At 40.2% G+C, this 27,008-nt stretch overlaps 1 protein-coding gene and 1 non-coding gene across 18 annotated transcripts in view; both read left to right on the top strand.

Moving 5' to 3' along the window:
• Positions 1–27,008, top strand: part of PTER (phosphotriesterase related) — a 158,738-nt gene that overhangs the window by 35,232 nt on the left and 96,498 nt on the right. For 10 of the 17 annotated variants that reach the window (XR_012093891.1, XM_073018763.1, XM_073018760.1 and 7 more), the window contains 2 exons: positions 11,423–11,900; positions 13,427–13,692. Coding sequence is in view for 16 of the 17 variants with exons in the window: in XM_073018763.1 (XP_072874864.1) it covers positions 11,469–11,900; positions 13,427–13,692 (698 nt within the window). In the remaining variant the exon portion in view is untranslated. Of the gene's footprint in view, positions 1–240; positions 445–3,195; positions 3,480–11,404; positions 11,901–12,287; positions 12,358–13,426; positions 13,693–27,008 lie in introns of those variants that run through there. The other 7 variants (XM_073018762.1, XM_073018758.1, XM_073018765.1 and 4 more) reach the window with 5 other exon arrangements.
• On the top strand, positions 3,047–3,241 carry LOC119618829 (U2 spliceosomal RNA). The gene has a single exon (XR_005235195.1). It is a non-coding gene; the product is annotated as a U2 spliceosomal RNA (small nuclear RNA).

Below are 27,008 nucleotides of genomic sequence, written 5' to 3' on the forward strand. Positions count from 1 at the left end.
GTTTGTCTGGACATAAAAGAAAAAGTAATTATTTGTAGAGTAATTTAATCTAGTGGGTCTTAGGGCATAGCTCTCCATATTATATGCCCAATTTCCTTGCAAACTTCAAAAAAGGAAAAAACTTGATTGGAATTTTAGAGTTAGAGCACATTGTACTTTATTCACTTTGAAATAAACCGTTTGGCTCTTTCATTCTTTAAGGTTTAAACTAGGTATTATACTTTCCTTCTCTCTATTCAGTTCAATTGAGTCTCAGTGATGCAAACTAAACACTAGATACTATATAACTATTGGGGATAAAGGAGACCTTCTGCTCACGCCACCTCTAGCCTGACGAAGCCCCTGATGAAGTCAAAGGAAGACCAATCCATGCCATGCTGGGATATACTGTGGAACCTCGTGATGTATTCATTATGAGTCCTCATCTCCACCACACCCCAGCTAGTAAGTTACTTAGATAAACCAAATCTATGCACAAATGAACTGACTATTAAAAATTAGTTCTCCTATCTCTTGAACCCGGGAGGTTGCAGTGAGCTGAGATTGCACCACTGCACTCCAGACTGGGCGACAGAGCGAGACTCTGTCTGGGGGGGCGGGGGCGAGGGGGGCGGAAATTAGCTCTCCTGTAAGCATTACTGTGTCCTTAATATCAGTTTCTGTTCCTGCCTTGCATCTCCGCGTCTTTTTCTTTGTCGCTGGCCAAATGCTGTAAATGCTCATAAATATCAAGTAATATGATGCAAAGAGATTGCAAACTAAAACTGAATACCTTAAAGATGCAGTTTGTCATGAAGCTGCTGAAAGAGATACTGGAGAAATGCCAAAATACCTCCGAAGCCAAAGGCTGGCTGTGTGACTGTGGAGCATTTAAAAGCGTCTCATGACTTAGTTTCCTCACTTGAAAACTGGAATAATACCTGCCTGATTAACCACATAAGATTTGAAATAAAAAGCAAGTAAAATGATACCTAAAAGCACCACTTAAATAATAAAGTACCGGGCTGGGCGCGGTGGCTCAGGCCTGTAATCCCAGCATTTTGGGAGGCCGAGGCGGGAAAATCACGAGGTCAGGAGTTCGAGACCAGCCTGGCCAACATAGTGAAACATCGTCTCTACTAAAAATACAAAAAAAATAGCCGGTTGTGGTGGCACGTGCCTGTAATCCCAGCTACTTGAGAGACTGAGGCAGGAAAATTGTTTGAATCCGAGAGTTAGACCCTTAACAGCCCAAGTACTTCAGAATAGAAGAAGTTGCATAACAACCAGTTAATAGAGGACCTTGGTAAAAAAAATGATAGTCTTCAAAAATATTTTTGCAGAACTTTTTTCATCACTGGGGTACAAAAGTCAGGAAAAGAATGTCGTCTCACATAATTTTGTCAGAAAAATGATCTTCCCTGCCCACCAAATCTAACCCTCAGCTAATTCTTTGTTCTAACCATTAGGGCATATTTATAATGATGACTTATTTTGATTTTTTTAGCATAAAAATCTTAAGCCCTTTAAAAATGACATATTATTTGGTGTTGGTCTCTATATTTTGATTATCTACTGCTATGTAACAAACCACCTACCCGTTCGGGGTGCTCTAACAGAATAACATAGCCTGGGTGGCTTACAAAAAAACAGAAATTTGGCCAGGCGCAGTGGCTTACGACTGTAATCCCAGCACTTTGGGAGGCCACGGCGGGTGGATCACGAGGTCAGGAGTTCGAGACCAGCCTGGCCAGCATGGTGAAACCCTGTCTATATTAAAAATACAAAAAATTATCTGGGCATGATGGCGTGCACATGTAATCCCAGCTACTCAGGAGGCTAAAGCAGGAGAATCGCTTGAACCCGGGAGGCAAAGGTTGCAGTGAGCTGAGATCACGCCACTGTACTCCAGCCTGGGTGACAAAGTGAGACTCCATCTCAAAAAAACAAAACAAAACAGAAATTTATTTCTAATCATTCTGGAGGCTGAGAAGTCTAAGATTGAAGCCCTGGCAGATCTGGCGTCTGGTGAGGGCCTGCATCCCGGTTTGCAGATGGTCATCTTGCTGTGTCTTCACATGGTGAAAGGAAGGAGGGAGCTCTTTGGGGTCTTTTTTATAAAGGGACTAATTCCATTTATGAAGCCTCTACCTTCATGAGTTGATCACCTCTCAAAGGCCCCACCTGCTAATACTGTTACCGGGGATTAGGATTTCAACATAGGAATTTTGGAGGGACACACACATTTATAGCCATCCCTAAGCCAGAGGTTATAAACCACCACCATTTTATTGTCCCTCATCATTCTGTGGGTTGGTCAGACTCTGCTAGTTGCATTTAGCTGGGCCGGACATCATTTGGGATCTTGGCTGGACTAGAATGTCCAGGGTAACTCACTTACCTGCTACTTTCACATGGACAGCTAGAAGGCTGAGATGAATGGGGGCCCTGGGATGGCTGGGGCCTCTCTCTTTCTCTCCGTATTGTCTCAAGGCCCCTTCTTCTCCATGTAGGAAGGTAGCCAGACTTCTTACATTGCAACTCAAGGTTTCCCAAGGTACAAAAGCAGAAGCTGCTTCCAATGATATGGGTCCCAAACTGGCTTGGCATCACTTTCTTCACATTCTGTTGGTTAAAGTGATTCACAGGCCAGCTCAGGTACAGGGTGGAAGGGGGCTACATAAGGATTTGAATATTGGAAAGTACTGAAAGTCATCATGGAGACTTAACCCACTGTAGGAAGCACATTCATTGAAAACGTCATTTCTAGTACTGCTTATCCATGGATAATGAGGACCCCCTGTAGCTGTAGTCACTTTGGTGCATCATTTCCAAAAACCTAATGAGTTGTAATGTCAATTGCAGCTGTCAATCTACTTTTAATAATCACAGGCCTCAAATGAAGAAATTCATTTACAGGATAAGCAAATTACAGCTTCAGTTTGGTTCATAAACTTCAGCCCCTTATTGCTTATTTTTTGAAAGAACAAGTTTATGCTGATTTGTCCAAGGATACTCAGCAAATATTTGGAAAATAATTCAAAGTTTGATGTATAATCATAATCCTATCGCTTCTTGGCCTTTTGGCTAAGATCAAGTATAGTGTCTGTTCTTATCAGTTTAATCATAATCCTGAACATTTGTATAGTATGTTATTATTAGTATTATTATTATTATTATTATTATTTTGACATGGAGTCTCACTCTGTTGCCCAGGCTGGAGTGTAATGGAACGGCCTCAGCTCACTGCAGCCTCTGCCTCCGGGGTTCAAACAATTCTCCTGCCTCAGCCTCCTGAGTACCTGGGACGACAGACGCATGCCAGCATACCCGGCTGATTTTTGTATTTTTAGTAGAGACAGGATTTCACTGTGTTGGCCAGGCTGGTCTCAAACTCCTGACCTCATGATCCGCCTGCTTCAGCCTCCCCAGGTGCTGGGATTACAGGCCTGAACCACCACGCCCGGCCCGGTACTTCATTATTTAAGTGGTGCTTTTAGGTATCGTTTTACTTGCTTTTTATTTCAAATCTTATGTGGTTAATCAGGCAGGTATTATTCCAGTTTTCAAGTGAGGAAACTAAGTCATGGGAAGCTTTTAAATGCTGCACAGTCACACAGCCAGAAAACATTGGAGCCAGGACACCAAGTTTGGGTTCTTTTTTTTTTTTTTTAGACAGGGTTTTACTTTGTTGCCCAGGTTGGAGTGCAGTGGTGTGATCAAGGCTCACTGCAGCCTCAGCCTCAACCTCGCAGGCTCAAGGGATCCTCCCACCTCAGCCTCCAGAGTAGCTTGGACCACAAGAGTGCCCCACCATGCCCAGCTAATTTTGTGGAGACAAGGTGTTGCTATGTTGCCCAGGCTGGTCTCAGACTCCTAGACTCAAGCAATTGTCCCACCTCAGCCTCTCAAAGTCCTGGAATTATAGGCTTGAGCTGCTGTGCCTGGCATTGGGGTTTTCTTAAAACCACCCCTCCATCCCAGAGTTCTCTCTCTCTCTCTTATTTATTATTATTTTTTTCTGATACAGGGTCTCATTCTGTTATCCAGATTGAAGTGTAGTGGTATGATTTTGGCTCACTGCGGCCTCTGTCTGCCAGGCTCAAGCAATCCTCCCACCTCAGCCTCTCAAGTAGCTGGGACTATAGGCACACAGCACCATGCCTGTCTAATTTTTTTGTTTTTGGTAGAGATGGGCTTGTCATGTTGCACAGGCTGGTATCAAACTCCTGAGCTCAAGCAATCCTTGATTGCCTTGGCTTCCCAGAGTGCTGGGATTACAGGCATGTGCTACCATGCTGGGCCTGGAGTTCTCTTTTAAACATTGAAGGATGTGAAATGGAAATTCATTCTGTCTTTATATATATACATATATAGATAGATAGATGTCTGTCTGCACATGCATATAAAATATACATTTTATTTTATTTTTTATTAGAGATGGGATTTCACCATGTTGGCCAGGCTAGTCTTGAACTCCTGACCTCAAATGAGGCCATCTCGGCCTCCCAAAGTGCTGGGACTACAGGCATGAGCTACTGTGCCCAGCCTAAAATATACATTTAAAAATCCATTCTGAAAGTATAGCTTTCGTTGTTTGTTAATGATCTATAGATGGTCAATAATACCCATTTCAAGTTAAAGGAATCACAGATGCGTGGATGCCATCTGGAAGTTACCTGGTCAACCCCTTCATTTCACAGATGGGAAAAATGTGTGGAGTGGTCAACTAAGTTGCCCAAACCCACACAGCTATTTAGTGAAGAGCCATGGATTCTTGCCTCTGAACCCATCATTTTACCAACTAGACCACAGCACCTCAAGAATAGCCTTCCGGATGAAACTGTGAAAGGAATATAGATATTTTCCATGTTTAAAACATCTGTCTATGGTTTGCCAGGACTTAAAAGTAATACAAATTTTAAGCACTTTACTGATCAAATACAGCTAAAGACCAGTTGTGCAACTGGCTCGAAGTATTGCTATTTCTGGGAGGCAAGCTATGACTAGGGTTCCACGGGACAGAAAATCCCCTCTAGAAAAAGCACAGGACGGGCTTCAACGTGGACAGTTCTTTATGAAGAAAAGCAAGTGATAACCATTGTATTCCAGTAGCTTGGTGTATGTTTCACTCTCAGGAATATATGTTGCTAGCAAAATCAAGAATTTTACATCAAACATTCTCAAGGCATTGAGTGTGGAACCTTCTGAGAATGAAAAGGGCAGAGATGAGATCTCCGTTTTTCAAATTAAGTAAAATTTAAAGGTCAGTTATTCCGACAGTGTCTTGACAATAATATTGCACTTGTCCCAACTCTAGGATGTTACTATAGTGAGTAATGTTGCGTTTCGATCTGGGTTGAAATACTCTTTTCTTCCTCCCTCTCCCTTTTCCTCCCACATTTCCTTTTTTTTTTTTTTTTTATTCTGGAGTCAAGAGTTTTGCTCTTGTTGCTCAGGCTAGAGTGCAATGGCACGATTTCGGCTTGCTGCAACCTCTGCCTCCTGGGTTCAAGTGATTCTCCTGCCTCAGCCTCACGAGTAGCTGGGATTACAGGCGCCTGCCACCACAGCTGACTAATTTTTGTATTTTTAGTAGAGATGGGGTTTTACTCTGTTGGCCAGGCTGGTCTTGAACTCCTGACCTCAGATGATTTGCCTGCCTCAGCCTCCCAAAGTGCTGGGATTACAGGCGTGAGCCACCGTGCCCAGCCCCATTTTAAACAAACAAAAAAAGACCATGTTTTCAGTTGGCCACTAAACAGAGAAATTTGGGAAGCCAGTAGTACTAGTTACAAGTTTGTAGACCACAGTCTACACAAAGGCCATCTACTCAACCCTGGTGACTTGAGGTTGACTGACCCATGTTAAATTGAAGAGTTAATGAAGCCACAGGCTGATTTTTTCATTCAAGAAGCCCGATGTGTTTCCTGGGTTTTTGAATGGCTTCAATGGCTTTACTTACCGGTTTAAGATGAATGGCTCATATCAAGGAATGCAGGATGGCAAAAGCCTGAGCTGACACAGAGGAGGGGACTTTTCCCAGGCTGACCTGTCTGCAAAGGCCTTTTCCCAGCTCTGTCACTTGCTGGGTGCATCACTGCCATAGTCCTTGTAATTGTTTAGAATTTGTAAATTTCCTCACGTTTTCTTCTTACATTCTTAGTCAATTTGAAAAAAAAAAAAAAAAGGTTGGGAATGAAACCCAACATTTTCCTCCAACGACAAGCTTCTCATTTGTGTCGCTGAGCAGTTTTGCTTTATTTATGTCACAGTTTAAAGAACTTGCTGTGTCCCATTATTGCTCTGTATCCTGAAGTGGTGGGATTTCTTTCTCTTCATTCAGGCATGGCTATTGATTCTTTTGACAGTGTTTAATATTAAAAGTTATAAATCCACATGCAGTAGGGTCATTACGCCATAAATATCTGAGAAAGTAGAAGCGTGGTGACAGTGTCCAAGGAGGAACTCCTGGTGTCACTATTGGTCAGCGTCCAGGCCCAGGCGGCTTCAAAGGAGACATGTTGCAGGTCTGAACCTGTATGCACAATGGAAGTATTCAAACAAGCTTTAAAAAAAAAAAAAAAAAAAAAAAAAAAAAAAAAAAAAAAAAAGATGCATTTAAAAAATATTTTTGTCACAAATCAAATGTCAGTGTTAAGTGCAGTGTTTCTAGAGTGCAGCCACGCTCTGTGATATAACACTTCAAAAAATAGAACTGCTCATCTATTTGGGCCAGACAGCACTTTTTTCTTAGAAGTCCATTTATTTGGAGGATACTTTTATAGTACCAGCAAGTCCAGTTAGAAAGTTCCATCTGCTCTGCCTCCTATTGCTTCTGGTTTCTTGCCATCTCCACTGGTGTCATCTCAGACAAGACACTACCTGATTTTTTTCTGGATAATAGCGACATCCTATGGGACTCCCTGCAGGTACAGCGGGCCCCCTCCCTTCATCCATTTGTATATGGCTGCCAGGCTCTTCATTTCATATCGTCTGCATAAATCCCTGAGATGCCTTCCCTCTTTTTTCTTTTTTTTTTTTTTTTTTTTTTGTCAGTTAGGGTTTGTTCAGAGCCACAAAACTATTAGATTGGTGCAAAAGTAATTGCGGTTTTTACCATTACTTTCAATGGCAAAGACTGTGATTACATTAGCACCAACCTAATACTGTGAGTGAAATGAAACAAGGGATGTATGATAAGAATGAGACCTTTTGTGGTTGGGGGAGGAGTTGAGAAAGTCAACTGAAAACTGATCCACCAAAACTCAATTTTCTTATTTGACTATTGCTTTATTTTGGGTGGGGGAGGGGGATGGAGTCTCGCTCTGTTGTCCAGGTTAGAGTGCAGTGGCACAATCTTGGCTCACTGCAACCTCCCCCTCCCAGGTTGAAACAATTCTCCTGCCTCAGCCTCCCGAGTAGCTGTGATGACAGGCGCATGCCACCACGCCTGGCTAATTGTTGTATTTTTTACAGAGACGGGGTTTCACCATGCTGGCCAGGCTGGTCTCAAACTCCTGGCCTCAAGTGATCTGCCAGCCTCGACCTCCCAAAGTGTTCGGATTGCAGGCATGAGCCACTGTGCCTGACCTAATTTGACCATTGCATTTAAACTTGTTAGACAAGTACTTTCAGCCAGGTCAAGGGCTGAGTATAACAGAGTCGGGGTGGGAGAAGAGCCTATGTTTATGAAATAAGGACAGTGTATTGCAGTTAAGAGAAGCTCTCCTCATTCACAGGTTAAATAGAGTTCTGGAAAGTCCTACCCTCTGAAATTCAAAATGCTACTGAAAAATATATTCAATCTACATAGACAGAATCATCAAGTATAATGGCAAGGGTGAAATAGCTGTGAGGAACTCTCAGTGAAACTAAACTAAAATTGCCCCCAAACTACCGTCGTGCACACCAAATCTTCAACAATTAGGTGAATTGTCTAGATATTTTATGGAAGTTGATTTATGCATAGATTTTAAAATATGCATATTTTAAACATGCATATTTTAAGTAAGATAAATTCTATTTATCATTTCTGGCTTTCAGCTATGCTGGAGGACTGTCCTCTGATTCTCTTCTCTTGTCCTTTTTTTTTTTTTTTTGTCTTTAAAGTCTTCTGTTCTTTTTCAGTTCTAGATCCGTCAGAATTAGAAAGGTTGTTCCCCTTAGCTAGGCTGTAATAGTAATTGCAGTCTATCCTCAGTCTCTCAGATTGTTCAGATTTCACATTTGAAGTGCAACAGAACTTTTGACCCATGTGTTTATAGCTCTAGCTACCCACTTTCTCACTAGCTTCTGTGCCGGTGTATGTGATGCTTAAGCTTCTCAGGCATACTCTGGAAAATGCCAGAAGCCTGCTTTGTTTGTTGGTAGTCACTCTGTTTGCACCATTGGGTATAGCTGCTCTCATCGTTCCTTACCTTCCTCCTTGTTCTGTGAACTCTCTTCTCTATGGGGGAAGGCCATGAATACCCCTTGCCTGTATGTTGAGAAGAAAGCAACCTCCAGGCTGAACGCAGACGGAAAAGGGTTCCCTCACTGCACAGGAAGCGTGTATTTGAGATACACACTCCACCCCACTCAAAGACATTCTAGCTTAGAGCAATGTTGGCTACAGTTTGTTCTTTAATTGTTGCTTATCCTTTGAGTGGAGGTTACATTGTGTGTGATCATAGGAAGTGCCAGCCAGTTCTGCCTGAGAGCATTAGAGGAATTTCCCAGAAGGCATGACATTTCTTAAGTGATTTTCTTTTTTTTTTTTCAGAAAGACTCACAGCTTGTGAGCTTGAAACGTACCAACATTGCTCTTTCAAATATACATCAATTAACTATGCAGTTTGGTACTTTTCTAGAAAAAGTGACAGCATTTTATCAATTTAGCTCAGTTTCTGCCCCTCTGTAACTCTCTGGAACACGTCTGTAAGATGGTCAGCCAGAAGGAAAGAAACGGCAAATTAACCCATATGGAAGCTTGCATCTATTATTAATGGTACTGCAATTTCATCAACGGAAGGTGTGAACTGCATACTCCTTGTTCTCAGTAGCAGGGAATAAGACATTGAACAGTAAATTCCTATCCATCATTAATGGAAAATATTGCCCTGTATAGTGCCTGGCAGCTGTATGGTCGTTCTCTGAACGGACACTGCCTGCTTTTCTCCTAGCCACCATTTAAATTGCCTAGCTGATAGAAGCTTGGCTTCCAGAAAGGCACTATCAAGCAAAATCAATGGCCATGTTAGCCACAAGTCCTAAGTTCTGTCCAAAAGTCTAAATCCATCATTTATGCCTTATGAGCCAATATATATCAAACACCTGAGTTCCAGATAATTGCAGTGGCTTGCTATAAATTGGCTTACAATTCTGTCACCCTCTGACCTCTGATGTTGTTTTCACCTTGTCTTACGTGTGTACTATACCCTTCACAGATTTTCCCGTTGTTCCCCCAAATCACCTCCCCTCTCATCAGCCACTTCCTCTGAAAAGAAACAACCTGGGAAATACATGAATAGTTCCTAGAATTCGCAGAACAAAGCTACTATTTGTTGAATATGGGCTGTGCGCCAAACGCATCTACAGGTATTTTTACCTGTGGTACCTAATTTATTTTGATGACAGTCTGTGAAATGTGCTTGGTTATTTTAATTTACAGATGACAGAAATGGAAGTCAAAGAAGGCTTTCAAGGGATATGGGGGAAATGATGACTTCAGAACGTCATTTGAAGGAACAGTTTGAGGGCTTAGAAACACGTGATGCTCCTTTTCTTCAATTCCCAGAGTATGGGATTCAAGTCCTGATTTTGCTCTTGGCCACACAGGAGTTTGCCCTCACTATTTTCAGTAGCTCTCGTTCCTTTATAAACCCTTCATTTAGGAAATGTACTTTAAAAAAATTTTTTTGAGACATAATCTCGCTCCGTTTCCCAGACTGGAGTGCAGTGGTGCGATCTTGGCTCAATGCAACCTCCGCCTCCTGGGTTCAAGCAATTCTTCTGCCTCAGCCTCCCAAGTAGCTAGGATTACAGGCACGCTCCACCATGCTCAGCAAATTTTTGCACTTTTAGTAGAGACGGGGTTTCACCATATTGGCCAGGCTGGTCTCAAACTCCTGGCCTTATGTGATCCTTCCACCTCAGCCTCCCAAAGTGCTGGGATTATAGGCATGAGCCACTGCACCTGGCCATTTAATTTTTAATTTAAACAAATTTTTTAAAAGGAAATGTACTTTTAAAGGAAAGCACTGGAATTGGGGTTCTTGGTGTCACTGATAGACATTGGTGAACACTTAATTTGTGCTACAAATGAAAGCAAATCGAGGATAGTGAGGGCTTTGCTCTTTTTAGAGATAGCCGATTTCAATTTCAGTGAATCACAATCGCTTTCATGATGGCTGAGAATCTTTGCTTTTCAGTATTTTTGAAGTGTGTTTCTGTGTGCCCTAGACAATCAAGCATTCAAAGTGAAGAGGTTCATTTATTTTTGTTATTTCATTATTCAACCTAAGTGTGCTCCTCAGTTGTTTTGGGGAGGCGCATATTCTATGAAGTCATGGGAGTCAGAGATCTTGTCTTTTGTATCTTTATGGCTCTAATTTCTGGCACATAATGGACCTTCAGCAGGAATTTGTTTGCTTGGGTAGTGGATGAACAGTAGAAAGATGAGTTGTGGCCAGGCGCGGTGGCTCACACCTGTAATCCAAGCACTTTGGGAGGCCGAGGCAGGCAGATCACCTGAGGTCAGGAGTTCAAGACCAGCCTGGCCAACATAGGGAAACCCCGTCTCTACTAAAAATACAGAAATTAGCCAGGCTTGGTGGCACATGCCTGTAGTCCCAGCTACTTGGGAGGCTGAGGCAGGAGAATCCCTTGAACCCGGGAGGCAGAGGTGGAGGTTGTAGTGAGCTGAGATCACACCACTACACTCCAACCTGGGCAACAGAGCAGGACAGTCTCTCAAAAAGAAAAAAAAAAAAAAAGGAGGAAAGATCAGTTGCTTCAGGATATTTAATTTAGCTAAAAAGTGACAAATGAAACAGTACTGATACATGGTTAGTTTGGATGTAAGTTATTGATTCTGAATAATTTTTTAAAATTACAATTACTGTTGATTTAGCCAAGAATGCACAGCTATGACTAAGAGATACAATTAAGTTAAAGAAAAATGAACTAAATATCAAAGAATAATTCCAGTAGATAAGGTTAAGACTAACTCAGGCAGAGGACTCCCAGTGGAAGGGGTGGGAGGCAGTGAACACCACACATGTCACTTAGATCTGCAGTGGGGATAGATGCTGACGTCGGCAGGATTGTAAGTGAGATCACATCTCTAGTTTTATTGATTTGCCTTCGTACATGGGTGTATGTTCACAGCCTCCCACCCCTTACGGACAAGAGTTTATGTGTGTGTTAAATTTTCTGATTGTAGTTGTTTGTTTGTTTTTAGAAAAAAAATCCTCCTTTTAGAACATTTCTTGGTGGTACCATCAGAAATGTCCTCCTTAAGTGGAAAAGTCCAAACAGTTTTGGGCCTTGTAGAGCCAAGCAAACTGGGCCGCACCCTGACCCATGAACACTTGGCCATGAGCTTTGAATGCTGTTACTGTCCACCTCCCCCGTGCCAGGAAGCTATTGCCAAAGAACCTATCATGATGAAAAATTTATATTGGATTCAGAAAAACGCCTATTCCCATAAAGAAAACCTTCAGTTGAATCAGGAGACAGAAGCCATAAAGGAAGAATTGTTGTATTTTAAAGCTAATGGTGGAGGGGCTTTGGTGGAAAACACAACCACTGGGATTAACCGAGACACACAGATGTTGAAGAGGCTTGCAGAAGAGACTGGCGTCCATATCATATCCGGAGCCGGGTTTTATGTGGATGCAACTCACTCCTCAGAGACCAGAGCCATGTCAGTGGAGCAGGTAAAAAACCTAAGTTCTTTGACAATATTTGTTCATAAATTCAGGACAGCCAGAACCTTGGAAATGCCCTGGGTTCAGAGGTAGCTGGGCATGCTACAGAAATTTGCTAGCTAGCCAAGACATCTGCCAATTGGGACCCCAATTAGTAATACTATATTTCATAAAGAAAGTGCCAATTTTGCAAGCAAGCCTTGTGGTAAACAAAAAATAAAATAATAATAATAAGTGTCAAGAAAAGAGATCTCAATGCACTGGTCGTTGGAAAATCCAACATGGTAATAGTTAGATTTGTGTATATCGTATCTGTTCTCAGTATTGGCACCACAGTCTATTTGTAAACCTCACTTTTCCATCTTCAGTTATGCTACCTCGATTTCTTTCACCCAGGATTTTATAATAACCAGCAATGAAGATTCACTGTAGGGTGAAACTTGGCAGGCAGAGACTTGGCACATTTGTGAGTATGTTTCACTCTCCTTTCACAAAACAGGAGAGGTGGAAGAAAATTCATTCCCCTGTGTTTTGTCACAATATGGTCTTAAACAAGAATGGGCAGAAGGAAATAAATTGTTTGGGGATAAAAAGAATAAGCTGCAAAACTTTTTTTTGCACATGTATGTGTTCTCTGTCTAAACACACATGTATCTATTTATACATATTTATACATATATGTATATATTCATATGTATCTTCCATTACCTGCATGACAAGCATAGGGTGTCAGCTCAGTCTTTGCAAAAGATCACTTACTCTCTAGAATATTTTGTATTTCAAAATTTTATCTGCATTATTTTCCAACCAGGACTTTATTTTTTAAAATATATTTATGTTATTTAAAGACTATGCTGATGATGAGTATTATACATTCTTCCAACCACTCTTCGTGGTAACTATGCATATGAACCAAAAAGTGCCATAGTAGTATAGTGTGCTGTGAATTTTCTATGCTGTCTATGATAAAAGACTGAATGAATAGGAGAGAATTAAAGCATTTCTTGAAGCCTTGTGCGGTGATGCAAGCCTGTAGTCCTAGCTACTTGGAAGCCTGAGATGGAAGGATCCCTTGATCTCAGGAGCTCAAGTCCAGCCTGAGTAACATAGTAAGACCTCTGCCTCTTTAAAAAAAAAAAAAAAAGAAGAAAGAAAAAGAATGACTTGATACATGGGACATAGATTCGATTCATTGGCGGTCTTTCTATATTCAAGATGCTGCTCCCCAGGTTAAGTTATAGATTTCCTTCACTCTCAATGTACTCTCATTAAGTCACTTTGTCCCCCTCCAGCTTCCTAAAGGTATACATTTCTTGTTAAATAATCACAGTGTGATATTATCTAATCCTGGATTTAGTGTAACTTGTTGATTTGTGATTTGGCCAGCAAAATGCTTTTTTCATTTATTGATAACTATTGAATACATTTTTAAAAGAATGAATGACTAAATAAATAAATTCATTCACATACTGTGGTGGATCGATTTTGATAAATTTCACAACCTATAAAATATGTTCCTTCTCACTCTTCCTTAGCTTACAGATGTCCTTATGAATGAAATTCTCCATGGAGCTGATGGAACCAGTATTAAGTGTGGGGTTATTGGAGAAATTGGTTGTTCCTGGCCTTTGACTGAGAGTGAAAAAAAGGTTCTCCAGGCCACAGCTCATGCCCAGGCTCAGCTTGGTTGTCCTGTTATTATCCATCCTGGACGGAGCTCCAGGGCACCATTTCAGATTATCCGAATATTGCAAGAAGCAGGTGCAGACATCTCTAAAACAGTCATGTCACATCTGGATAGGTAAGCAGGCTATCTTACAAATGGATGCAAACCACCATATAATTAATACATGATCAAATTAAGAATCTACACTAATCAGTCAATGTAATAGTAATCACGTAGAGAAAACCACTAACTATATGGAAGGTAGTATTTATAAAGTTTTACAACTGACATTAATAGAAGTCAGTGCTGCCATTTTTGTGTCTCTCTGTGTCAGATAGTATCCTAGGTATTTTGCCTAAGGCATTTTGCGTAAGTCATTTTGTTTAATTTATTCAATCCTTTATAACTCATAATAGGTGTCACCGTCTCCTTCATTTCTTTGTCTCATGGGATGATATCAAAGTAGCTGCCAATTCCACTTGCTCAGTGTTTACTAGTAGTTGGAGTAATAAAGTTGTCACAAATATAAAGGGAGGGAAAGTCAATGATTTCACCCAGAGAAGAAAACCACAAATACAAATGTTCACATTTGTGCCACTTGTGGTTTGAATCATCTGAATTTTGGAAAATGCAATTATAAAAAATAATAGTAATAAGCATAGCATGTGTTGGGTGGTATTATGTATTGGTTTCCTATTGCTGTTGTAACAAATTATAACAAACTGGGTGCCCCTAAACAACGGAAATTTCGTCTCTCAAAGTTCTGGAGGCCAGAAGTCTGAAATGAAACATTGTCGGGGCCCTGCTTCCTCCAAAGGCTGCAGGGAGAATCTCTCCTTGCTTCTTCCGTAGCCTGAGATCCAGCTGTTCCGTGGTTTGTGGCTGCATAACTACAGTTTTTGCCTCTGTCTTCGCATAGCCTTTTCCTCACTGTCTATGTCTTCTCCTCTGTTACAACAACAGTTGCCATTGGATTTATGGCCCATCCAGTTAATTCAGAATGATCTCATCTCAGATCATTTACTTAATTATATCTGCAAAGACCTTTTCCCCAAATAAGGTCACTTTCAGAGGTTCTAAGAGTTAGAATGTGGACTTGTTAGAGTTCACCATTTAATCCCTACATATTATTTTAGATGCATAGGGGACAGTAAAGCAAATGACTAAATGAAGAAATACCAGCTGCTGTTAATTTTATGAACAAGTCTAACAGTGTTGCTAAGGCTACTCATTAGCCTTAAATTGAATTTATTACAGAATTAATACAGCACCAGTGAGACTAATAATATATTACAGGTACTTGTATCTTGCCTATTGGAGTAAAGCCATATTCACATATTGATAAATCCTGATTATCAGACTGGACACATTGCTACTTAATAAACTAACAGTCCTACAAAATGTATTGATAAAATGCCTCTCCTTATGAGGCTGCAGTGAACCATGATCACACTACTACATTCCAGCCTAGGCAACAGAGCAAGACCCTGTTTCAAGGAAAAAAAAAAAAAATTCTTCTCCTTAATAAAAAATATTGTAAAATCAAGTACAGGAAATATAAACAGGTGCAGTTATAGCAGAACAGAGAAGTCAGCATTAATGGGGAAACTGAGCCACAATAGGATAAAGGCAATTCTCCTGGCAACTGGGTTGTTATCAAGATCCATACTTGGCTATCTTCAGGAATCTTCTGGTTGCACTGATAAGATAGAGGCGGGCTTCTGTAATGGTCACAGGGGCAATGCGTCCGGCTGTGAAAACTAGACTCTTTGGACCCAGTGAGAACTTTAAATTCTGACTCTCACTGGTATAAGATCTTGGACAGCTTAATTGAATTTAAAACAATGTATTTTATAATGTTGCCTTGTATGATATGGGATATATGTAGCACATTTATTCAGTAAGGATAATACTTTTTAAACATTGTAAAGTATGTCATACCTTCAAAAATGTATTACGCTAATAATTTTAAATTTTATAAAATGTTTTAGTTTCTTAAAAGCATTGTGTTCTGCAGTTATTACACAGTATAAGTGTTCTATGTGTCTATTAGAACATAATTGTTTATCATGTTGTTCAAGTATTCTGCATTTCTACTAATTTAAATGTGTGTGTGTGTGTGTGTGTATGGAGAGAGAGAGAGAAAGAGAGAGAGAGAGAGTCTCTCTCTCTGTTGCCCAGGCTGGAGTGCAGTGGCATGATTTTGGCTCACTGCAGCCTCCACCTCCCAAGTTCAAGTGATCCTCCCACCTCAGCCTCCCAAGAAGCTGGGACTACAGGCATGTGCCTCCACACCTGGCTAATTTTTATATTTTTTGTAGAGATGGGTTCTTTCCCTGTTGCCCAGGCTGGTCTCAAACTCCTGAGCTCAAGCAAGTCACTCACCTTGGCCTCCCAAAGTTCTGGGACTATAGGCATGAGCCATTGTACCTGGTCACAAATTTATTTTAATTGCATGCTTGGCATTCCTTGGGATTCCTGAATGTAAGGATATATCTTTCATTGTTTCTGAAAAGCCTCGGCCATTATCTCTTTAAATATTGTTTCACTCACATGTTGTTTATCATCTGTATCACAAACTCCAGTTCGGTATATGTAGGGCTTTCTTACCTGTACTCTGTATCTCTTAACATCTCTTTGATATTTCCATCCACATGCATCACTGAGCTGTAATGTCTTCAGTTCGATTTTCTTATTTACTACTTCTCTTTTCAACAGAATCAATCTGTTGCTTAGCCAATTTATTTGGTTTATAATATTGAGAACTGTATAGTTTTTTCTGTTATCTACTACGTTCTGGTTGGTTACTTTTCAAATCTGCTTGGTTAATTTTGATAATTTATTTTCCTTTCAACATGATTTCAATTCAACCTTTAAAAAAATTAAGCATACAATGTATAACTTGTAATTGACGTATCTAATTTCTGCTGCCTTTTTTTACTCTGATGTAGTTTACTAGTTCTTCTGGCTGTCATTGGTATGAGGTTATTTCCTTATGTTTTAGAGTAGAATTTTTTGTTGTGAGATCAGACTTCTTGGAAATTATTATGAGTGTTAAATTGGTTTCCCCTTACCCTTGTTTTTTTTTTTTTGGTTATTTATTTTTTATTTCTGGTAGGCAGTTGTGGCACTACCTACGTGGGAAACTTTATACTAAATTTTTTAATTGTGGTAAAATGTGCATAACATTAAATGTATCATCTTTTAAACATTTTGAAATGTACAGTTCAGTAATGTTGAATGTATCACTCCCCATGGCCTGTGGCAAACGCCATTCTACTTTCTGTCTCTGTGAATTTGACTACTCTAGGTACCTCATGTAGATGGAATCACATAACGCTTTTTGTGACTTTGTAAACTAAATTTTAGACTTGAGAGACTTAGACCCACATAGGTGCTATGAATTCTGACCCCTCAGCTCGGCAAGTGCAGGAGTGGGGCTATGGATTCTCAAGGGAGACTTTTTCTCAACTTACCTTCCTTTGACTAGAAGCCAAGACTGAGAAAGATATATACAGATACCCCTTGACTTATAATGGGTTATGTTCCAATAAAGCCATGGTAAGTCAAAAATATTGTAAGCTGAAAGTGCATTTAATACACCTAACCTACTGAACACCACAGCTTAAGGTAGACTACCTTAAACATGCTCAGAACACTTATATTAGCCTACAGTTCTGCAGAATCATCTAACGCAAAGACTATTTTGTAATAAGGTGTTGAACAGCTCATGTAATTTATTGAATACTATACTGAAAGTGGAAAACAGAATGTTTCTCTGGGTACTTGAAGTACGGTTTCTAGTGAATGTGTATTGCATTCACGCCATTGTAAAGTCCAAAAAGCATTAAGGCAAACTAACCAGGAACCATCTGTAATCTCCAAAAACTGTTTGTGAACCAAGTTTTTACCTGCTTCATCCTCAAGGGTGTGTTGCCTTCCATACAAAGGGAGTAGCCCTTTATACGTCTCCAATCTGATCTCCCACTTGGTTCAAGTTCAAACTCTGTCTTACTTGGCTCATTAATACCTTTTAGGCAAATGCTAGCTCTAGGTCTCACCTTATTCCTCATTTTCTCAGCTCTCTTGTTGTCTCTGTCCCTCGAGCAAGTAAGTGTTACCTTCCCACCAGCTAAACCAAGCATTTCAAAATAGGGTGGTTTTTTTTTCCCTCTCTTCAATATAATGTAGTATTTTACATGCATTCTGCTGGAAAAGGTTTTCTGTGAACATCTAGTCTGCCATACTGCTTGAAACTGGCTCAAGATGATTCGTAAAGAAGAATCTTTCTATCTCCATCTATTTACAGTTAGACATGTATGTAAGTTAGAAAATTATGCTTGGCACAAATAGAAAACAAGCTTTCATTGGAAAATGTGAAATAAACCTTTGCTTCTACCACAGTAGTATTTCTCTGCTCATAAAATCAAACAATATATAAATTGCAAATGTTTTCTTTATTGCCTAGTGATATACATATATGTATACACTACACCTATATATACACATATGTATATATTTATATATATACACACACACACGTATTTTTTTTCTGTTAAACAATAAAGATACATTACCAGATTTCCATTTGGTTGCAGTTTCAATATATCTCTCTAGTATGACTCAGAATAGAAAGATTGACCTGACATCAGACAAACTCAGAACATTCTAGAAAATTCTGAGACCATCGCTAGAGCAGCCATCCATTCCGTACCTATCTGATGGATTATTCAGGGTTCCAGTGCATGAAAAAGACATACATGAAAGTATGAGCATTTCAGTAGGGAGGCAGCTAGGGAACATGACTTTAGAAGAAGCAGTGCATTTGGAAAAGCATACCGAATAAAGTAACAGAAAAAAATAATCAGGGAGGCAGATGCAGGCATCGTTAGCTCTTTGAAGTGGCTGTTCACAGCAAGACAGTGGCCATGCTGAAGTCTGACTGGGTCAGCCTCTCACAGACTCTCTGAGGTCTGCAGGGCTGTGCATACAATCTGAGCCGTACTGAAAGGCCAAGGACTTCAGCTTTCTGTAATGGGGACAAATCACAAAGGGCATGTATTTCATGCAATGAAATGCACAGAAGCCTCACAAAACAGACGCGCATCCCCAAAACAAGGCCTCCAAAATATAAAAACCAAGACAAAATGGTAAATCATTTCATTTCCCCCATCATGCCTTTTCAGACATGAAAAACCAAAACAAGGCTCTGAAGCTACCCTGTGACTGGGAGATAATCAGGCAGTGGCTCTGCTTCAGAGCCCTCCAGAATGCTGGGACTCTCCAATGGGGCTCACCCTCAGTCTTACCTACCCATGACCAGTTTATTCTTCCCCTTTACAGTAGTATTTCCATCATCTGAGTATACACAGTGAAATACTACAGTATGCCCCCAGTCACACTGAAGCAGGTAAATATTTTTGAAGATGTACAGTCTTCATTGGGATTCATGCATTTGTGTGGGTGCACACACACACATACACACATTGCGACAACAACAAATTGCTACATGGCTATCCAAAAGGGGCATTTGGGACCCCGAGAGGGAAGAGTTAATGAATGGCCATCACCTTAGGAGACCTCTGAACTACATTGTTGTCATGTGACCATTGGTGACCTGCTTAAGGTCATTTACTAGGAGATAACAGCTTGACAAGATAAATCTGCTTCTGTGTCTAGGCCCTCCCCTAACCATCTGTTCCCTTTAAGAAACGTGGGCCTGGTGGCTGCTGTGAATTTAACCCTAGGGAGCATTGCAGGGGACCACCCTTGATGGTTACAGCCACCCAAAGTCAACATGTGTTGGAAAAGAGCACCGGCACTTAAGGGTTCCTGCTTGATCTTAATCTATGAAGGCTTTCTGCCTTTCAATCATTTATTATAATTTTACTACCTGTTAAAACTCTACCCACATGTCCAGGTGACGTGTAATGATAGCACTGCCTTGGCCTCCGGTCTAATATAGGCTAGATGCAATTGAAAAAAAAAACCCACATATATCCTTTTTGCCATTCATCTTCAAGGAGATTTTATCCTTAATAGACTATTAGAGTAGCTGTAGGTACTTTTATGACAACAAAATTATTTACCAATGAAAGCTGAGTAAAATGGCATGGCTGGCAGGTATTTGGGTAGCAACTAGTTACTGATTAAATTTTTTACCCCTCTAGAGGGGCAATAGACAGGTGCGGTGCCTGACTCTTTTTTCTACTTGGTTATCTATTTAACAAGCCTTTGGTAGAAATCCAGGGCCTAGAGTTTGATTAAGGGCACAATGATAATTAAGTGAAGGAAAATAGCACATCACTGTCTTTGAAAATTCCTGACTGAGGAAGGTAGAGGAATTGACCTAAGGGTTTCTGAAAGACAACAAGAGGGAAAGGTTTAGGGAACTGGCCAACAGCACATTTTATTCCATTTGTTTCTGATCATTTGTGCCAAATTGGCCAAACTCTTGGAAAGATATAATTTTGAATTTTTTTTTCATGCTCTTAATTAGGTGAAATAAGAGAGTGGGTTATCACATCATTCATTCATTCCACAATTATTTGCGTGTCTAGTTACCATATACCAGACGCTGGGCTGTAGCCTGAAGAACAGCCCACTCTCTGTCTTCAAAGTCATTATTTAATTATAATTTTGGTGATTTTTAACCTTAAGGTTTTCTGTGAAAAGCCACAAAAAATAATTATGTGGTTTCCTTGGAACTTACCCAATTTAATCCCTGTGAATATTTGTGAATTAGTGGGAAGTCATTCAAAAACAATTCCAAGCAAATGTTTGACAAACTGAAATTGAGCAAAACATCTTGATATAGTTAAGTAGTACAGTGGTGTTTAAGAACAATTGGAATGCTATGTGCGTGTATTTGTTTGTAACAACTAAAATCCTGTGAATATGGCACTGAGTTTCTTTTATTCTCAAAAACAATTTTTTTTTAAAATTTTTGAGAATAAAAGAGACAGGGACTTGCTGTTTCCCAAATTAATTTTGAACTCCTGCCTCAAGCGATCGTCCTGCCTCGGCCTCCCAGAATGCTGGGGTTACAGGCGTGAGCCACTGAGCCGGCCAGAAAAATGATTTTTAACCCTAAAGTGTTATGCAAATTTTCCTCACCCCTGCCCTAATTATTGCTTACTATGTATTTTCTCTCAACATGTAGAACCTATGGAAGGAAGAAAGGGGAAGGAGGAGGGAGGGAGGCAGAAAGGAAGGAAGGGGAGGGAGAGAGAAAGAAAGGAGAGAAAGAAGGAAAAAAAGGAGAGAGAAATCCAGGCAAACATTTGACAAAGTGAAATGCACCAAAATTCTTTGTATTCATAAATAGTACCAAATAAAATGCAATAAAGTTATGGTGATAATTAATAATTAATTGTGGAGTATCCCAAATTATACTATTTTGGGCAGACCTGCCTTCCAGGTGAAAGAGAAGCGCTGGCCATGTGTTCTATGCAGTACATTCTACCCACCAAAGCCTTCCACTAGTAATTTTTTTTCTAAAGCAATTTTTCATGACTCTGACACCATTCCCATGAAATGTGACATTTTAACAAATAGGATTGCCATGTCTATGAGATTTATCTTCACTCTTCTCAATACCATCATTCCCTGAACCGTGTATCGCCTTACATGAAAAACGCAGCCTCTTTTGTGCTATGTGGTAGCTGAAAAGTTCATATGGTGAAAAGCTCTTCCTGGGATGTATAAACTGTGAAATGCATTCTAAAATAAAGTTTTAATTACACTTTGTAATTTGGAGCCAACTTCTGGGTTTAGTCTAATTTAAACAAGGGTTTTTCTCTCTTGCAGCCATCTGTTCCTTTTGCTTAAGCCTACACTTAAGTCATAATATTGAAAGGGTGACGTCATTCCTTCCTATGATGTCATTAAACATTTCTTTAGCGACCCAAGCAGTCAGAGAACTGAATGAAGTGGTGGGGGGAGATGCTTGTTAAAATATAGATAATAGCAAACTGAATTTTTAAATTATATTTCATTCTCAGTTATTCTCCAATATCAAAAATATTGTTCAATAAATGTCATGTCTTCATGCAAAAAGAATCCCATAAAAAATAAATCTTTAAAATACGTACATATTTGGGCATAAACTAGTATATTAATGCAAACGTACTCATCTATGGCTTGAGTCTGGATCAAACTAAAATTCTTGGCAAATTGTTAGTGGAAGTAGCAAATTATATGTTTTTAATCATAGGCAATGTTTAGACCACACATTAAAAACTTACATCATCTCTATTTACTTTCTATTTTTGACATTTAAATTTAGTTTTAATTAATTGAGATCAGTTGAATTCCATCAATTAAGAATTTCTCAGATCTGGTAGTTGCCGTGGAGCTGTCATTAGCAGTGTAAGGTAGACATGAATAATGTTTTAAATTCTGTTAATATCAAATCAGAGTATAGTAAATTAGGTTATAATCACTCAATTATGGTAATTTGCTTTTTTTAAATATTGCATTATAAACATTTTAACGTTAATTTTAGGTTATTAAGTGTATAATTCTAGTTGAGTTTAGTAATTATTTTAAGTAGTTGCTGAAAAACTTTAAAAACATAAGAATTCCACATAGTTGTACAAATATTCATTGGTTCTAAATTGATAAACTCAAGGGGAAGGAGGACAAAGATTTTTTGGAATTACTTTTTTTTTTTTTTTTTCCCTGAGACGATGTCTTGCTCTCTTATCCAGGCTGGGGTGCAGTGGTGCGATCTCAGCTCACTGCAACCTCCACTTCCCAGGTTCAAGTGATTCTCATGCCCCAGCCTCCTAAGTAGCTGAGATTACAAGCATGCACTACCACGCTCAGCCAATTTTGTATTTTTAGTAGAGACGAGGTTTTGCCACGTTGGCCAGGCTGGTCTCAAACTCTTGACTTCAAGTGATCCATCCACCTCAGCCTCCCAAAGTGCTGGGATTACAGGTGTGAGCCCACCATGCCCGGCCTGGAATTACTTTTTTGGGAAACAATTTTTAATGATCAGTCATTGAAATTCAACGTTTTCAATAAATCAGTTGTATATATAAGAATTCTGTTGTTATTTTATTTGTATGCCAATTTTTAAAACATACTTGATCAAGTCTGTAAGTTTTATCAGGGAGTGCAATTTATGATTCTTCAGATGTCAGTGCCTGAGCTAGCTCCACGACCCCACATATAGCTGCCCTCATAGGCCCACCACTTGCCCAAGGAATTCACAGAATCAAATGGCTGATGAGTTAACAATCAAATCAAAGCTCAGCACAATGGAAAGGGCATAGATTAGGAGTTGGAATACCTGCATTGTTGATTACTTTAAAGAAGACCCATGTTTTAGTTTCTTTATTCGCGCAATGACATTAATATGTGACATAACTATTTCACCAGTCTCTTGTGAATTTCACAACCTGCTCCTTGTTCTTGTTATTTAATGGTGCCAACATCTAATCGGTTGCCCAAGCAAGACAGGCTTGTGATTCTCCTCCTGCATGGCTGTCCCTGTGGTGCCTATGCCTCATCCTTCACTCTTGCTGCTGTACTCCATAATCTGGCTAATAACAGCGCTATTTACCCAGCTGTTAGCCTAAAGACCTCCAAATACAAACTCTCCTATCCACTCCTCTGGTGTTCTCTGAATTCAGCCCCTCATTTATCATTTGAATTATTGTAAGTCTCCAAACACGAATCCCTCCCTTAGTTTTGGTCCCAGATCTAGCCTCCACAATCCACTAGATCTTTCCAAAGGCAAATCTAATTATATCCCTGATCCTGACTTAAAACCCTCCAATGGGTCACCTTTGCCTCAGGCAAAGGTCTTGGTCTTCTGGTTCCCTCACCTCCCTCCAGCTTCTCTCTCATTATTCCTAGTATGCACACAGTCTCCGGGCCAAAGCCACACTGACCATGTCTTTGAGTGTCCTGTATTGGTTGTCCTTATATGCATCTCACGCATGCTATTCTCTCTGCTATGAATGTTCTATTTCCCCTTATTTACTAGGCAGAATCTTTCTTCAAAATGCAATTCACCAGGGGTTTTCTCCTCTATGAAGCTTTTCCAGAACCAGCCAAGCACTGTTTGATAGCTCCTTTTTGCCAACCTAGTTCCTAGTCGCACTTTTTCCATGACACTTGGTAAATTCTGTACAGCAAGTATTTGTTTCCGTGTCTGTTTTCCGTAGTAGATACTGAACTGCTTCCAAGACGGGACTGGTGTTATTTGTGTTTGTTTTCCCAGCTCGTGGCTGATTGCAAGTAACAATTTCTTGTTAAATGGAAGGATGGATAGATGGATGGATGATTCCCCTCTCTTCTCCCCTCCTGTCTGATAAACTACACCCTTATATTCAGGAACAGCAAGCTCCCTTTTTGCCTCTCAGCCGGTGGTTCTCTGGATTTTTTTTTTTTTTTTTTTTTTGAGACAAAATCTCACACCGTCGCCCAGGCTAGAGTACAGTAGTGTGATCTTGGCTCACTGCAGCCTTCGCCTCCTGGGTTCTAGCAATTCTCCTACCTCAGCCTCCTGAGTAGCTGGGATTACAGGCACCTGCCACCACGCCTGGCTAATTTTTGTATTTTTAGTAGAGACAAGGTCTCACCGTGTTGGCCAGGCTGGTCTCAAACTCCTAACCTCAGGTGATCCACTCGCCTTGGCCCCCAAAGTGCTGGGATTATAGGCATAAGCCATATGCCCAGCCTCTCTGGATTGTTCATCTGGAACCCTACCAACATTTGTCTAAATAGTGTCCTTTAAGGCTTAACTCAAATGAATCAAAGTGAATCAAGTGAAAAAAATTAATTGCCTCATTCTTCTTTTGTAATACTTTGTATTTATTTGTACTTAAATGTTTTTAACACATTTAACTATAATTATTGGCTTAAATATCTACCTTCTGTGGACTTTAAGTTCCTTGAGACAGCATCTTAAATTTCTTATTCGTGTCTATATTCCTAACACAGAGAATAGCACAAGATAGCTGATAGTAGATGTTCACTGAATTAATTTTTGGAGGTGTGTTTCAATGTGTGAAATGAAATAACGTACCTGAGAGTTATTTGAAACTGTAAAGCCCAAGACAAATGGTAGGTGCTTTCGTTATCTTGATCCTACCCACGAATCAAATTCTTTCCTCTGCTCCTTAGTTCTTTCTACCTAGGGAGTCCACAGACCCTTGTCTAAATTATCACTTCATGCAGACTTCCTTTCTCCCACACAGAGTATATTTTGACATTAAACTAAACCCCTCAGCATATGGATAAGATCTAGAATATAAAAGGGGGTTGAAAATAGAATCACCTGTCTTGCATTATAGTACCAGCCTTAAGAAACTGGGTAAATGACAACTGTATTCTGAAAATAAAGAGCCGAATCACTTTGGACACCTTTTTTTTTTTTTTTTTTAAGCTGATGGCAATATATTTTCCCTAAATTTATGCCAGTTTTTATATACAGAAAAGTTACTTATTAGTTGAGCAAAAGTATAAAATATGCAGCAGAAGAAATGATATCATATGAATGACATGAACAAGTACTTGATACGAAATCTCATCTTCGTTCTGGGAAATCCCAAGATACTTTGTAAATGACATTGCAATCATTTCATCCACCTTGAAGATGGAACGTTTCTTCAGTGTGAAATGCAGTAGCTCTTCTGTGCGTCACAATCACTTCACTGACTCTTCAGGGGAAGAAGCGAAAACTACCTACCTTAAAAGCTGGGAAAGATTGGAGTAAGAAAGAATAGAATCATTCATGGATGGCCGGGTGCAGTGTCTCACGCCTGTAATTCCAGCACTTTGGGAGGCCGAGGCAGGCAAATCAGCTGCCAGATCAGCTGAGGTCAGGAGTTTGAGAGCAGCCTGGCCAACATGATGGAACCCCGCCTCTCCTAAAAATACAAAAGTAACTGGGTGTGGTTGGGGGTGCCTGGAGTCCTAGCTACTCGGGAGGCTGAGGCAGGAAAATCCCTTGAACCCAGGAGGTGGAAGCTGCAGTGAGCCAAGATTACGCCCCTGCACTCCAGCCTGTGCGACAGAGCGAGACTCCGTCTCAAAAAAAATAAAATAAAATAAAATAAAATGAAAAACAACTCTCAAGAATTATTCATGGATATGGAATGCAGAATGAAGAAAACTGGCTGAGGTTAGCACCTCCACTCTTCCAAGATGTGCTGTGAGATCACTGATGACTAGGAGGGGCAGGACGTCTGTTTAACCCTCATCTGCTGGACGGCACACAGAGTTCATTTTCCCGTGGTAGCATACTGACATTTGGGGTCAATCCTCTCCAAGTGAAAAAGAAATTCACTTGCATAAATGCAACTTCAGTAGCACTTTGGCAGTCCCTGGAAGCCATCCAGCTGAATGTCAATTTCACATAGGTAAGTCACCTTGTTAGACCTTCATGGTGCAAGGTGCTTGTTCCTAGATGTCACTGTGATGGTGAGTGTGTCTCCGGAGTGTGAGTGCCTTGGAGGAGGAAGGGAGCTGCCTGGTGCCTGGGGCGTTCACACCCTGGAGGGGCAGCCTGGTCTAAGAACAGGCCTCTGAACACAAAAGCAGTTTGGGTTTTTTTGAAGCTCTTTCAGTTTGAGACCTGAGTTTATCTTTTCTGAGACTTAAAGTCCTCATCTGTAAGATGGGGACAGTCACACCTTCCTGACAGAGCTTCTGTAAGGATTAAACAAGCTGGGGCGATATTAAATACCTGATGCCTATCAGGTGTTGATTTTCTTATTTCCCGTCCCACCGCTCATTAATATCTCATACCACATTCTACTTATTTACAGGACTTTCCTTTGAAAAATACGTGTGATCACACACTATTTTCTTCCCCTGGATTTTGCAATCAGTTTGCTTTGTCAATAAGAATAATTTAAATGAATTCATCCCCTTTATTTTTATTTTATTTATTTATTTATTTATTTATTTGGAGTTGTGTCTCGCTTGCTCTGTCACCTAGGCTAGAGTGCATGGCTTGATCATGACTCACTGTAGCCTCAACTTCCCGAGCTCCAACAGTCCTCCCACCTCAGTCTCCCAAGTAGCTGGGACCATGGGCATGCACCACCCTCACCTGGCTGATGTGTGTATTTTTGTTAGAAATCGGGTTTTGCCACGTTGCCCAGGCTGCTCTGGAATTCCTGAGCTCAAGTGACCCTTCCACCTCGGCCTCTCAAAGTGCTGGGATTACAGGCATGAGCCACCGTGCGCAGCTGAATTCATTTCTTAATTGCCTTCACATTAATATTTAGTTACCCACAGGTGGTCATATCAATAAATGTCAGTTAAAAAATCAGAAAAAAAAAAAAAACTGTATATATATGTATGTATGTCTTGGTTTTTTAATGACAGCAAATTTCTCTTCCCCTCTTTTTCTTTCTATTTTTTTATTTTTGTTGTAGAGACAGGGTCTCTCTGTGTTTGGTCTCAAACTCCTGGGCTCAAGCAACCCT

Source organism: Chlorocebus sabaeus, chromosome 9 (genome assembly GCF_047675955.1).
Source record: "Chlorocebus sabaeus isolate Y175 chromosome 9, mChlSab1.0.hap1, whole genome shotgun sequence".
Lineage (NCBI taxonomy): Eukaryota > Metazoa > Chordata > Mammalia > Primates > Cercopithecidae > Chlorocebus > Chlorocebus sabaeus.